Here is a 15,438-nt window from a genome sequence, read left to right as displayed (position 1 = left end):
TAATGTAATGCATGGATGAGCTTGAAAAACCTTTCATTGCCATCTCTATTTCATAAATTGTTTTCAGGATTTAGACAGCAGCCTGGAATCTCTGACCAGCAATTATGAGAAAGCCACGTCAGAGAAACTGCGTTTTCAGGAAGAAGTTAACCGAACAAACAAGACTATTAAACTAGCCAATCGGCTAGTCAAAGGGCTGCAGGTGGCATCCAATGATAATTTATGAGTTTGATTATGTTAAAATGTTAAAATAGCCACTGTGCCTTGCTGTGTATTCCATTGTGTGCTGTGCATTTTCTCTCAGGGTGAAAATGTGCGTTGGGCCCAATCAGTGGCTCAGTACCATCAACAGGAGGCCACTCTTTGTGGAGATGTCCTCCTAACCGCAGCCTTCATCTCTTACGCCGGCTCCTTCTCCATAAGGTACCGCAGGGAGCTGGTGGACAACCTCTGGAGGCCTTTTCTCCGTAGCCAGAAGGTGAAGAATGTTCAAAACACTAATCACAAATATCATTATCATTCTTCTTAAAGTAGCCATATGGAATAATTGCTTGCTTTGCTCCTGGGCTCCCATGAGAGTTATTGAATTTGTCAAACAGTCTTCTATATATATATATATATATATATATATATATATATATATATATATATATATATATATATATATATGGCGGCACGGTGGACGACTGGTTCGAGCGTCAGCCTCACAGTTCTGAGGACACGGGTTCAATCCCCGGCCCCGCCTGTGTGGAGTTTGCATGTTCTCCCCATGCCTCCATGGGTTTTCTCCGGGCACTCCGGTTTCCTCCCACATCCCAAAAACATGCATTAATTGGAGACTCTCAATTGCCCATAGGCATGACTGTGAGTGCAAATGGTTGTTTGTTTCAATGTGCCCTGCGATTGGCTGGCAACCAGTTCAGGGTGTACCCCGCCTCCTGCCCGATGACAGCTAGGATAGGCTCCAGCACGCCCACGACCCTAGTGAGGAGAAGCGGCTCAGAAAATGGATGGATGGATGGATGGATATATATATATAGACACAAGATAGAGATGATCTTAGAATAAATGTCGTTTTTATAAAATGTCCCCCCATCCATTTTCAACACCGCTTATCCTGGTTAGGGTCGCGGGGCACTGGAGCCTATCCCAGCTGACTTCGGGCAAAAGGCAGGCTACACCCTGAACTGGTCACCAGTCAGTCGCAGGGCACATATAGACACGGACAACCATTCGCACTCACATTCATAGCGTCACTGAGTGGGAACTGAACCCACGCTGCCTGCACCAAAGTCAGGGGAGTGTACCACTACATCATCAGTGACCTTAATTGAAAATGTATCTTTTAAAAAAAAAAAATGTTTTTCACATTTTTCTCTAAACATTGATCTCGTATTATTCCTTAGACTCTTATATTAGTGTTAGTTTACTACATATTGTGGCTGAAAATAATTTTTCCTCTTTTTAACCTTAATTGAGGTGTCTTTACCTTCAGTATAAAGATAGTCTTCCAACTACCAAGCATTCATTTGTGTCGCTTCTTCCTCCAAAAGATACCCATTCCCACGACAACAGACTTGGATCCTGTGTGCCTGCTGACTGACGATGCCATGGTCGCCCAGTGGAACAACGAAGGCTTGCCAGGAGACAAAATGTCCACCCAGAATGCCACCATCCACACTAATTGTGAGTGGTGCCTAAATATTCACTGCTTGGTCACCAGTGCAACTGTAGCACCCTACTACTTTGCTTACTCCATCCATTTTCTATGGTGCTTGTCCTCAGGGTCATGGTTGAGCTTGAGCCTATCGCAGTATAAAGTGGAAAAGCAGCAACACACACACAAAAGAAAATCTTGAATAACAATTTACCAACTTTTCACTTTACCCGGTACAAACAAACAAAAACAATACTGTTGCTAATAATGGGTGTGGCGTGTGTTTTGCTGAAGGTGAACGCTGGCCTCTCCTCATTGACCCTCAGCTACAGGGCATCAAGTGGGTAAAGAGTCGCTATGGCAGCAGCCTCAAAGTCGTCAGTCTGAGTCAAAAAGGGTACTTTTGGTTAATCACGTTTCTTCTCAGGACATACAGTAAATCCTGCAATGCTTTCACATTAAAACACACAGTTGGAATGAATGTTTTTGAACTAAGATTGCTCAATCTTCCATTATGTTGCCTCAGTTACGTGGATGTGATCGAGCAAGCTGTCGTGGCTGGAAGCATTGTGCTCATCGAGAACATTGAAGAGACAATTGACCCGGTTCTTGACCCGCTCTTGGGTCGACACACAATCAAGAAGGGCAGGTAACAACTCACATGACTGTGACTTTATGCTTTATCCATTTCTTTGAGATTAAGAAAATCAACTGGTCCAGAATGCTCCTGCTCCAATTCTTACTTGTATCAGAAAACTGGAAAATATCACATTGGTCTTCAAATCTTTACACTGGCTTCCTAGAAGTAAAATAATATATTTTACAATCTTACTGATGCTCCACAAAGCTTGGACTTACAATCATTGTAAATATATTGAATACCTTTTAGTTCCCTACGAGGCCTACTGAGTGCTTCAAGAACCAAAACCAAACAAAGTGAAGCAGCATTCTGTTTCTTTGCTTCTCAACAGAGGAACAAACTTAATGAACACCTGAGATCTGTTCAAACTGTTGGCCTCGTAAAAGCCTTATTGTTCATGGCTGCCTTTTCACAAATCAAAAATATTATTTATTTTGCTTCCATGTGTTTTGTCATTTCACTGTTTTGTTTTATCTTTTCATTGATCCTGCTTTTACGTTGGAATTGTATCTTGAATTTAATCTTTTCATTTAATCTTGTTTTTAATCAGTATTTCTTTGCCTCTGTTAATCAGTATGGATTTGCCCTGGCATTGCACAAAAAAAAACCTTGCTTTGCCGAGCCCATGTTCAGCCTTCTAAACTTGTATTGCAGTTGTGTCAAGGTGGGCGACAAGGAGTGCTTCTTCCATCCTTGCTTCAGACTCATCCTTCACACCAAACTGGCCAACCCTCACTATAAGCCAGAGATTCAGGCTCAGACCACTCTTATTAATTTCGCTGTGACCAGGGATGGGCTGGAAGATCAGCTCCTTGCTCAGGTTGTCAACCAGGATAGGCCTGACCTTGAACATCTTAAGGTACAATAGCAATACTACAGTATTTTATTAATAGAGTCTACACTTTAGTTCAGTTTTTTCCCCTCTGTCTTGAATCATTTACAACATGAGCCATAAAGCTGCCATCTGTGCAGCTACAAAAAGGTTTTTTTTGTTTGTTTTTTAAAATCTCCCGCAGAGCGAAATAACTCAACAGCAGAACACATTTAAGATTGAGTTGAAACTTCTGGAGGACGAGCTGCTGACCAGGTTGTCTGCAGCAGAGAGCAACTTTCTGGGTGACAATTTGCTGGTGGAAAAGCTTGAGAGCACCAAGCAGACTGCTGCTGAGATTGAGATGAAGGTAAATTTTGGGACATATCTGTCCATCCATTAACTGTATACTGTACGGCGGTACTATGGTCATTGGGGTTACGGGTGATCTGGAGCCTATCCCTGATTTTGGGCGAGAGGCGGGGTACACCCTGGACTGGTCACTAGTCAATCACAAGGCACATATAGACAAACAACCATTCATGTAAATGGGAAATTTTGACTCAATAAACCTAATACCTGCAAACACCCACACACGCATGAGGAGAACATGCAAACTCCACACAGGATGGCTGGAGCCCAGATTCAAATCTGAAAACAGTGAGGCTGACGTGCTGACCACTGTGACACCATGCTGAAATGCCCATCCATCCAGAAATGACCAAATTAATATTATTGTTCTAATCACATTTCATCTTTTTTGTCAATTTCCATTTTTTCTTTGTAGGGAATCATAATGTGATGTGAGTTTTTGTCACAAATATACTTCAATTTGTTTATTCACTGTGTGCTTGTCAGAAGTAACACCACATCATTCTAATATTGCACAAGATTGTCAATTTTGTTATGGATGTTCTGAATACTTCTGATTGGCCTTAAAGGTTATAGTGCCACCTGTTGCTTTGGCATGCACTTAAAAGTCAGTGGATGCATTCTTTACATGTACGGTGGACCTCGCTATTTATCACCGCGGGGGGATAGGGACGAGCCGTACCATGAATAGCGAAAATCCACGAATAATTGACACTCACTTATAATAGCCACGAAAATAATTTTTATAAAATGTTAAAAAATAATTAAAAGATGCAAATAAGAGTAGATCAGTTTAAAATCAGTAAATAGGTGAATTTGCGAATGCCAAACCGTGAAAATGCAGGGGTCCACCTTATTGAAGTAGATTTGTGACAAAAAAACACCCTTGTGCTATGTTTGGACATGTCGTAAAAAATACTCAAACAAATGCCCTCTGACAATGTTAACAATAGTGGGGAAAAAGTAAAGACCCAAAGTTCCGGATCAACACCAAAATGGATCAACACCAAAATTCTGATAATTCACAAACAAGTGGTGATAAAAACAACATAAGCTCCTTCCCAGGTCCTGGAAGCTAAAGTCAACGAGGAGAAGATAAATGAAGCCAGAGAACATTATCGTCCTGTGGCTGTCAGAGCTTCCCTGCTCTACTTTATCATGAATGACCTCAACAAGATCAACTCCATGTACCAGTTCAGCCTCAAGGTAACCACACACCAGAGAGGGGAGCGCCGACACAGCTGCATCACACAGAGAATCCTTCCTACGTCCTCAGGCATTCAACATGGTCTTCCACAAAGCGGTGGAAATGGTCGAGCCCTGCGAGGATGTGACCAGTAGAGTGAAAACGCTTATAGATTGTGTTACATACTCCACCTTCAACTACATCAGCAGGGGGCTCTTTGAGAGAGACAAGCTTACCTTCACTGCACAACTGGCCTTCCAGGTGTGTTTGTGTGCATTTGTGTCTGAATGTGTATCATCGCTGACAATAATCTCCAATCTTTCTCCAGTTGCTCCTAATGGGTAAGGAGATAGATGTGCACGAGCTGGACTTCCTGTTACGCTTCAACATCGACCACTCTTTTGTCAGCCCGCTGGACTTTCTCTCCAACGCTGCATGGAGCGCAATCAAGGTACAGAGATGACCTCACATTCCTAACCCAAAAAATTATTAACATATATTTCATAGAGTGCAGATAAAGTGGAAAGGTTTCTACTATTAATGTTCTCTACAGTAGAGATTTACTTGATTGAATATTCTACTTTTTTGTGGATCATAGTAAATATACATACAGTACAAGTACACTCTAATTTTTGGAGTACAAAAATATAGAAATTCCCCTTATATTCATGGTTCACTAGGCGCAAATTCACCTATTCGAGTTTTTCGATTTTTGTAAAACACCCTAAAATAGCACAAGGTTCCGCCAAAGCCCTGTTTAAATAAGAATTGGTCTCAAGGAAGTGTGTTGTAGTGATACAGCTTGACTGATAGACAAGCTTTGTATGTCAGGGAGGAGATATGCTTGTACATGTACATGCACACTTCTAGTGCATTGTTGTTGTTTTTTAACCACAACAAAAAACAATTATCTCGAAGGAATTTGTTTTTGTAAGGGGAATGTAAGATTTGTTTTGGGATCATAGTTTGTCATATATTTATGGTTTAAACTATTACTATAGGCAATTATAAACTTTTTTTTTTTTTTTAGCTTGGGGGGTGAATTACTCACATCTAAGAGTACAAAATTCTTCTTAAGCCCCAATGAGAGTGAGGGGTCAATGTAGCAGTTTTATGCCCTCAGCACCATTTGGGAAAGTCCCGAATTCCATATTTTCATCAACATCAGGTCGACCTCTGACTCTGCAATGTCCCTGAATAAAATCCAATGAGTTTTCTTGATATTGTATACCAAAGCTGATGTGTTACTACAGTATATACATTTAAGTCCGTAGCCAGCCATGACCAAGTGGCTGTTTGAATGACAAACTAGGGCAAGACAAAAGTTCTGTGAAAATTGGCCAACTGGAAGATGAGATGCCAAAAACACATGATTAGCGACTAATCGACTCGCAAGCTTTAAACGGCAATGCGAAGAAGGTTCAACCCCGACTGGATACTTGACAGTAAAAGTACTATGTCATTTATTTTTTTAATACTTGCTATGTATTTTTTACCAACAGTACACCTGAAAAAAAAACTTTTGATCATAGCTTTATAAACTTGGTCTGTCAGTGTTCTACCTCCATCTTCCAAAGGTGATGAGTTTCACTGATGAGTTTCGAGGTCTGGACCGGGACATTGAAGGCTCTCCTAAGCGCTGGAAGAAAATGGTGGAGTCCGAGTCTCCGGAGAAGAAGTTTCCTCAGGACTGGAAAGGGAAAAGCTCCCTGCAAAAACTCATCATCATGAGAGCTCTGAGACCTGACCGCATGACATATGCTGTCAGGTGAGAAGCATTTCCATCAAACACAAAATATCAATTCTGCTTCCTCCCAGATACTCCCTGGTCTTATCACTTGAACTGGACAAGAGGTAAAATTTTCTCATTACTATTGGATTGTTTCCATTGTAGGAACTTTGTGGATGAGAAGCTTGGGGTGAAATATACCGAAGGTCGTAAAACAGAATTTTCAAAGTCCTTCAGAGAAAGCGGTCCAGCCTCTCCTATGTTCTTCATTCTCTCTCCTGGAGTGGACCCACTTAAAGATGTGGAGTCGCTTGGTACATAAAACACAAACAAATAGCATGTACATATTGCATCCAAGTGTGAAACATATTAACTTAGTTCAGTACTTCTTATCGTCGTCAGGGAGAAAGCTGGGCTTCACCATCGACCTTGGCAAGCTTCACAACGTGTCGTTGGGTCAGGGCCAAGAGGCTGTGGCTGCGGTTGCTATGGAAACCGCTGCAAAGGAGGGTCACTGGGTTATATTGCAGGTTCACTTCTCATATTTCCATCAGGATGACCATATGACTTAAAACATACTGTATAAACACAGCACTTTTGTTTTGACTCCCACTTTTTTTTATTCTAATCTAATTTAAGATACATTAAAGTAGTTAAGTTAAATTATTTTACCATAACAATGTACTGTCACATATGTATATAGCTTAGTTCATCTTAACTTAATGTAACCCAGTTTTATATTGTGTTGTTCAGCTTATCATAATGTAACATATCGTGGCTTAATTTAGACTATCCTAACCTAATGAAACAAAAGAGTAATCAGAATCAGAATCAGAATCAGAAGCAGAATCATCTTTATTTCAACAAGTATGTCAAAAACAAGGAATTTGTCTCCGGTAGTTGGAGCCGCTCGAGTACAACAACAGACACTCAATTGACAGAGAATACTTTTGAGAAATAAAGACATTGAGACAAAACAGTCACTGAGCAATAAAAGGTTGCCAGTAATGTACAATTTTTTATATATATTTTTTGACAATTGTGCAAAAAGATGCAGAGTTCTCTAGCAATGAGAGCAGTTTGAATGACTAATAGAGCAATAGTCCGATGCAATGACCATTGTGCAAAGGGCGCAGAGACTTCAAGAAATGTATGCAGTTTAGTGACTAGTAGTGCAATAATCTGGGACAATGTCGATTGTGCAAATGTTGCAGATACTATTCAGTCGATTGTGCGAATGGTGCAGATGCTACTCAGGCACATGAGTGCCCAGTATTGGTCAACAACAGATATGCAAATAGTGCACAGTGGCGAGACTACTACAGTGAGTGCACGAGTAATGCATAATTGGCCCGGCAGAAATGTGACAACAAACTCAAGGCAAAAAAATTGACAGCATGTTGCAATGGAATTGTAAGTTAACTGTTTAAGAAGTTAATGGGAAGAGGGAAGAAGCTGTTGGAATGTCTGCTAGTTTTAGTATGCATTGTTCCGTAGCGCCTACCTGAGGGAAGGAGCTGGAAGAGTTGGTGACCAGGATGTGGAGCGTCCAAGAGGATTTTGCATGCTCTTGTCTTAGTTCTGGCAGCATGTATCTGCTAACAAAAGGCTTATTTCTTTAAAGGTTGCTTCATAATGTGAATTTATGTGTTACTCTGAATCACTAAATATATTTGATGAAACATGTTTAAAATATATAACCATTTGTGTTATGGGATGCAGGTTTCTGTGGTGAAATTGGCAAAATGGTGGTGGACCCAAGGGAACCAGTGCATGGGAATCCAGGAGTCTCAAAAAAGGATTTATTTCTAAAATCAAAAAAGGCAACCAAGGCACATGGTGGAAAAATCGAAATACTAACTTCACAAAGTTGCCAAAACAGCAAGATTTAATCATCAACAGCATCAATGAACAGTCACAGACTGAAAGAAACCAGGGAACTAAATACAAGCTAACTAACGAGACAACGAGGCACGCCTGGACAAGACACGAGTGGCTGTAGGGAGCTGATTGGTAGACACAAGGAACAGGGTTAACGAGAACAGGTAGAAGCAAAAACCTAACGACCGAAACAAGCCATGAACATGGGACACAAGAAAACATGAAACAAAACTAAATATAATCTAAACAAAAACACAGACCGTGACAATTTGTTTCCATAAAAGACATCTTACTAGCTTTCATTGAAAATGGGAGTAATTGTGTTGTTGTTGTTTTGTTTTGTTTTGTTTTTTTGTGGATAAATGTTATTATTATTATGCAGTACCATTTTTTTACAGAACATCCACCTGGCTGCTCGCTGGCTGGGCTCCCTGGAGAAGCTTCTGGAGCGCTACTGTGAAGGCAGTCATCCTGACTACAGAGTGTTTATGAGTGCTGAGCCTGCACCAAGCACCCAGGAACACATCATTCCACAGGTTCTGTACATGCAGCAAGCGTCATAATATAATATAGTTGACATGTACACTCTCAACATATGTACACAATAGAATTGCATAGTTGCCTAACTCATTTTTAAACTACTGTCACAATATATGCTTGCTAAAGATTTTTTTTTCTTCATATCTGTGTGGATTCTCAGTCATCCAGGTTATGGTAATGTGACGTTCCGTCAGATCTTCCGCTGGATCTTTTTATTTTATGTCTGCTGTACTAACATTATCATTAACTACCAGAAGACTGTATTTTCTCAGTTAAGGATGTTTAATGCTAGAGGTTGACACGCAGTGCTGGGAGACAGACTCTGCAGGGCGGCTGGAGAGTGTCTGTCTCCCCCTTGCTTACTCCTTCTCTTTACCCTGTCTTGGTCTACACCCTCGTAGGGGTGGGACACAGCCTAACAATGTCTCAGCACTTTTCCTATGTGTGACTTCTGTCGGTTGAGAAAGCTTCGGGTGCCTAGATAGAGAAATTCAAGGCCGTAGAAGTGAAATGTCTACAGCAGTAAACAACTAAGACTCAGGCCTAAAATATGTGAATATGTGTAATTGAAAGAGGCCTATCCTAACAATAATCTGCAAAGGTTGAATGGAGGCAACTGGACTCTTGTTTGATGAATCTTGTGTTTTTTCCTGTTTTCCGAAACGTTTACACATTACTTGAGAAATTGCGCTGTTAGGCTAATGATTTATGCAACGATAACTAAACTCAGCTTCAATTGACATTGTCTGAGAGCTGGTTATCAATTTAATTGCATTTTTTTATTTTTAGGGCATTCTGGAAAATGCTGTTAAGGTCACCAATGAGCCTCCAACAGGGATGCATGCTAACTTGCATGCAGCGCTGGATAACTTTGACCAGGTCAGTGTCTACCATGTTTTAGTACAAATACAGTTGTACCTTGACTTCCTAGTGCCCACGTGTTTTTTGAGTGAACAGCCGTCACTTGATCGCTTTTTTTTTTTCCTGTAAAAATTAGGCCACTGTAATACCCTCAGATGGGACAAACAGTCAAACACAAAAATACAAAATGATAACATTTGCAAGGATCTGCTGTAGGCCACAACTCACACCCAGGCGCTCATATGCAGACTAAGCGGCCAACCGGACTCCAGCTGCTGATGTCACTCACTGGGTCACGCCCCTTAAAGGCACACATCCAATTCACAAATACTACAGTACGTACAGTAATTACACTTTATAAAACCAATGTATTTTGCTTACATTCTCTTTTATAATGTTTCATTATGTTATTAAAATTCAGTGCTGTTTTTCTTTCTTAAAATGTAACAAAAAACGTTTTGTTTTGGGGGGCTGGAACAGGTTAATGGCATTGCAATTCATTTCAATGAGGAAAAGTGATTTGATATATAACTGCGTTACAAGCTTGATCACAGAACGAATTCAACTCGGAAGTCAAAGTACCACTGTGCCAAATGATGTCATTTATTTAGTTCTCTGCTCTTTCTCGGGCAGGGCATTCTTGACCAGTGTAGCCGCGAGCAGGAGTTCAAGACCATCCTGTTCTCTCTGTGTTACTTCCATGCCTGCGTGGCTGAGAGGAGGAAGTTTGGAGCCCAGGGATGGAACAGGAAGTACCCTTTCAACACTGGAGACCTGACCATATCAGTGAATGTCCTCTACAACTACCTGGAGGCTAATGCACAGGTGGGTTCCTGCATGATGATGAGAGGTGGAGAGCGGTGTATATCTCAGAGATAACAATGAGACATTAGCACTTACTGTTACATGTGAGGATTGTGTTAATGATAGGTACCATGGGAGGACCTGCGATATCTTTTTGGTGAGATTATGTATGGAGGACATATCACTGATGACTGGGACAGAAGACTGTGCAGAACATACCTGGAAGAATACATGCAGCCCAACCAGGTTTATACATGTGCATTAGAAAGAACCCGAGCAGAGCAACAACTTTGACATCAAAGCATGTGCATGTTTTTTGTTTGGTTTTTTTTGACAGTTTGACCGTAAACTTGCATTGGCTCCAGGATTTGTGGTTCCGTCCAATGTGGATTATCAGGTAAACTGTTTTGCAAAACCTTTCCTTCTTTATGTTTAGAAATGATAGTTGGAAAGCAATACTGATGAATAATGTTGGCCTTAATGTCAGTTGACACACCACCACACAGACATATTATATAATATAGTAGTAGTAGTAGTAGTAGTAGTAGTGATTTTTATTGTGACCATGCAAATGATAACGTATGGAAAACAAAATAACAGTACAAAATGGACAAAGAAAACAATTGTGTCTGACTGACTAGCAAGTGGAGACTTGAGATTGAGATTGTACCACATTGTATTGTGGCAGTGACTCAACTCACTTCACAAAAAGCAGCAATTTGGCAGAGAAGCTTCAAGATGTTTATTGCCACTCCCAGTTAAAATTTACTGTCAACATAACACAACCTTGTGTATTTAAAACAACCACCTAGCTTAGCCTTTCAGTCTGCAAGCTTAATGATAACGCTATATAGCATCTACGTTGCGGTGGTTTAACCTTTGATGCAACGGCTTGAACACGAATGGTACAGCAACACGTGCTTTTATTTGAGGTGAGGCATGTATTTCTTCAAGTGGAAGAATTCAGGAATGCAGTCTACCAGGGAGTCACTCTTTGAGGAAATACAGAAAACCAAAGAACCGACACTTCGTTGGGTGACTTGGTTGATGTCATCAGAGAAGTGTTAATTTAGTTATGTTTTATTATTACGGTTGTAGTTTTCAATTGTTTACCAACTGCCCTGCATCATACTGCGAACTGTTTCAAATTTTTTCATCTCATTCAGAAAAACTGAGAATTATAATCTTTTTTTGTTTTTGTTTTGTTTTTTTGTTTTTTTAACATTAGATCTCATTGGCTTTTGCAGTTGTGGCTAAAGTTGTGACCAGTGAGTGTATGTTATTTTGGCATTCCTTGTAACGGTCCCCCATCAAACATTATGTTGGTTGTCTCCAAAGGGTTACCATGACTTCATAGATGAGATGCTGCCCCACGAAAGTCCTGTGCATTACGGCCTGCACCCCAACGCGGAAATTGACTTTCTGACTGTGACGTCCGAAAATCTTTTCCACACTCTACTGGAGCTCCAGTCTCCTGATGCTGTGATGGGGGAAGGGGCCTCGGGGACACTGGAAGAGAAGGTACAGCGGCACCTGCATGTCACTTCGGACCAAGAATGAAACACACCTACTGTTTTATAAGTCTTTTTGCAGGAAAAGTCCAATATTTTGACTATTTGGGCTACACTGTCTCAAACAAACCACAGATTTTGTTCTCTGGTGAATTTGGACCTTTGACAATCAGATTGTAATGGCCTCATTTTGGTATCCTCATTATTTAACCCAACTATAGGTCAAAATAGTATTGGATGAGGTACTGGAGACGCTTCCGGAGCAATACAACTTGACTGACATCACCGCCAAGACAGGAGAACGGTCGCCTTACATCCTGGTCTGTTTCCAGGAGTGTGAGCGCATGAACATGCTCATCTCAGAGATAGGGCGCTCGCTCAAAGAGCTGGACCTGGGACTCAGAGTATGCTAAAACTTGGGTGTGGGTGTGCGTCATTCTATGTAATCACCATCTTCTTCTGTCAAGGGTGAGCTTGCAATCTCCCCTGAGATGGAGAAGCTCCAGGCAGCTTTATTCCTTGACAACGTTCCTGACGTTTGGACCAAGCTGGCCTTTCCGTCCACATACAGCCTGGCGATATGGTATTGTTTGGAATGAATAACATTTGAGTGCGATTATACGTATATTACACAGTACACAATAACAATGAGCTGTCATTTGGTTTTAGTAAAATTATCATGTGAAAATATGATCAAATTGTGTATTCTTGTACGTATTGGCAAGAAGATAATTGCCCTCCACTTTATTGTTGTTGTATCAATAAATAATAATGAAACATAGCATATGCACGATACATTTCATAAGAAACATAACATTGTATTGTAGCGTATATTGACAATTGGATAAAAGGTAATTTATTTAAGAAATACATTCGTCGAAGCAGCAATGCCTGCGTTGCTTCCGGTTTAGCGTGATTTGACGCTTATAAATCGAGCTATTTTTTCTCATTGAGGGCACCACGCCACTTTTTATATGTATAAAATTTAGGAAACAGTGACGACTAACCTTTTATCAGTCTTATAATCAAAAGGTTGCTACATTTTATGAAATACGAGTCCGAGATGACAGAGGTTTTCTTATTAAACTCAAAACACACACGCCGATAGTGACAATATGAAATGTACACTCACTGGTCAAAACATTAGGTAAAATAAGATCCAAAGTGGGCACATATACATAAATACAATACATATAAAATAGAGTAATGCTAAAATTTAAAAATACAATTTATTGTGTCAGAATTTTTCATTTCTCATATTATATAGGATCTCATTAGATTGTGCCGGTATTGAAGTGGGTGTGTATGTATAGTATGTACTCACTCAGAGATTGCATTGCCATGGATGTTCTGATTGTGTGTGTGTGTGTGTGTGCGTGCGTGCGTGCGTGCGTGTGTATGTATGTACCAGGTACAATAACGTGTTACAGCGTTGTAAAGAGTTGGACAGCTGGACTCAAGATCTGTCACTGCCCACTGTTGTGTGGCTGAGTGGACTCTTCAACCCACAGTCCTTCCTCACCGGTAACAGACATTCATCCCATGAGCACACCTGTATTGGAGAATTTTAAGATTGTATCTTGTTTCTCATCTTCAGCCGTGATGCAGAGTCTGGCCCGTAAGAACGAGTGGCCCCTTGATAAAGTGAACCTGACTGTGGACGTGACCAAGAAGTTTAAGGAAGAGTTCAACCAGCCTGCAAGAGAGGGGGCTTATGTATATGGACTTTACATGGAAGGTAGTTTCCAACAATAGGGATTTTTACATAGTCTTCCTCTTATCATTTTCTGATCATTTTCTTAGGGGCTAGGTGGGATGCTCAAGCCGGGGTGATCACAGAAGCGCGTTTAAAGGAGCTGACACCGGCCATGCCCGTCATGTCTGTCCGAGCTGTGCCCAACGACCGCCAGGAGACCAGGAACATCTACGAGTGTCCTCTCTATAAGACCAAGATCAGAGGCCCCACGTATGTTTGGACTCTGAGCCTGAAAACAAGGGAGCGGCCTGCCAAATGGGTCCTGGCTGGAGTGGCTCTGCTCCTTAGCGTGTGACTCAACTTGGTTAATTTTATGGCCGTATACTCTTTGTTCAAGTTTGCTGAAGTGGAGAAGATCAAACTTTAAGATCAAACACAATTCATTCCAGCAAGTTGACGTTCATTTTACTCAGACTTTTAAACTCCATCCATCCATCCATTTTCTGAGCCGCTTCTCCTCACTAGGGTCGCGGGCGTGTTGGAGCCTATCCCAGCTGTCATCGGGCAGGAGGCGGGGTACACCCTGAACTGGTTGCCAGCCAATCGCAGGGCAAATACAAACAGACAACTATTCGCACTCACATGCACACCTATGGGCAATTTAGAGTCTCCAATTTATGCATGTTTTTTGGGATGTGGGAGGAAACCTTAGTGCCCGGAGAAAACCCACGCAGGCACGGGGAGAACATGCAAACTCCACACAGGCGGGGCCGGGGATTGAACCTGGGTCCTAAGAACTGTGAGGCAGACGCTCTAACCAGTCGTCCACCGTGCCGCCACTTTTAAACTCATTAGAGATAATGTAAAAATATTCCTTTGATGCCATCTTGTGGCATCTTTAGGCTAAGAACAATGTTGAAGTGAGTTGAGGAGCTTCATTTAGTCGAGCCATAGCCTTGTCTAATAGAAAAAATGCTTTGGCTCTAGCTTGTGGCATCTATATGTGATTACAAACCTTTTGGGGGTTGGGGGGGGGTGTCAACCAGTACCGCATTCTGGCATGCGCATTATGCCCCGAAATTAAAAAGAAAATGCTTTTAAATTGTATTTTTTTATTATTATGTCATGTGTAGTGACATGTCAATCATTGGCGTTTGAAGAGGGAATTTGCTATAATTTAATTCAGTTCAAATAAAATATGAGGGTGGCACAGTGACCCGACTGGTTAGAGCATCTGCCTCACAGTTCTGAGGACCGCGGTTCAATCCCCGGCCCCGCCTGTGTGGAGTTTGCATGTTCTCCCCGTGCCTGCGTGGGTTTTCTGCGGGCACTCCGGTTTCCTCCCACATCCAAAAACATGCATGGTAGGTTAATTGACAACTCTAAATTGCCCGTAGGTGTGAATGTGAGTGCGAATGGTTATTTGTTTGTATGTGCCCTGCGATTGGCTGGCGACCAGTTCAGGGTGTACCCCGCCTCCTGCCCGCTGATAGCTGGGATAGGCTCCAGCACGCCTGCGACCCTAGTGAGGAGAAGCGGCTCAGAAAATGGATGGATGGATGGATGGATAAAATATGAGGTTCACTGCAGTGAGTCTGTGTGTGCGTGTGTGTGTGTGTGTTTGTGTGTCTGAATTGCCCATTTGCCCCTTTTCCACACATTTATAACGTTGGAAAAAAAATAACTATATACTGTCAGTCTTTTTTTTATTGAAAAATGAAAATGGCAAAAATGCACACTGGATCACAGA

At 41.4% G+C, this 15,438-nt stretch overlaps 1 protein-coding gene across 1 annotated transcript in view; it reads left to right on the top strand.

Annotated features, from left to right (window-relative positions):
- The window catches only part of dnah9l (dynein, axonemal, heavy polypeptide 9 like), a 52,724-nt gene extending 38,681 nt beyond the window's left edge, over positions 1-14,043 (top strand). Inside the window, exons 66-89 of the mRNA XM_061693234.1 lie at positions 68-202; positions 305-478; positions 1,554-1,686; positions 1,952-2,054; positions 2,184-2,306; positions 2,952-3,156; positions 3,314-3,478; positions 4,546-4,686; positions 4,757-4,927; positions 4,995-5,117; positions 6,244-6,434; positions 6,561-6,709; positions 6,798-6,925; positions 8,675-8,812; positions 9,606-9,695; positions 10,311-10,502; positions 10,608-10,727; positions 10,819-10,878; positions 11,820-12,002; positions 12,214-12,396; positions 12,460-12,575; positions 13,404-13,516; positions 13,590-13,730; positions 13,796-14,043. Of these exons, the coding sequence (XP_061549218.1) occupies positions 68-202; positions 305-478; positions 1,554-1,686; positions 1,952-2,054; positions 2,184-2,306; positions 2,952-3,156; positions 3,314-3,478; positions 4,546-4,686; positions 4,757-4,927; positions 4,995-5,117; positions 6,244-6,434; positions 6,561-6,709; positions 6,798-6,925; positions 8,675-8,812; positions 9,606-9,695; positions 10,311-10,502; positions 10,608-10,727; positions 10,819-10,878; positions 11,820-12,002; positions 12,214-12,396; positions 12,460-12,575; positions 13,404-13,516; positions 13,590-13,730; positions 13,796-14,043 (3,525 nt within the window). The remainder of the gene's footprint in view (positions 1-67; positions 203-304; positions 479-1,553; positions 1,687-1,951; positions 2,055-2,183; positions 2,307-2,951; positions 3,157-3,313; positions 3,479-4,545; positions 4,687-4,756; positions 4,928-4,994; positions 5,118-6,243; positions 6,435-6,560; positions 6,710-6,797; positions 6,926-8,674; positions 8,813-9,605; positions 9,696-10,310; positions 10,503-10,607; positions 10,728-10,818; positions 10,879-11,819; positions 12,003-12,213; positions 12,397-12,459; positions 12,576-13,403; positions 13,517-13,589; positions 13,731-13,795) is intronic.
- The last annotated feature ends 1,395 nt before the right edge of the window (positions 14,044-15,438 follow it).

The sequence above is a fragment of the Phycodurus eques genome, chromosome 13 (genome assembly GCF_024500275.1).
Source record: "Phycodurus eques isolate BA_2022a chromosome 13, UOR_Pequ_1.1, whole genome shotgun sequence".
Classification (NCBI taxonomy): domain Eukaryota; kingdom Metazoa; phylum Chordata; class Actinopteri; order Syngnathiformes; family Syngnathidae; genus Phycodurus; species Phycodurus eques.
The sequence above is the reverse complement of the archived record's forward strand: the minus strand, read 5'-3'. Positions and strand labels throughout refer to the sequence as shown.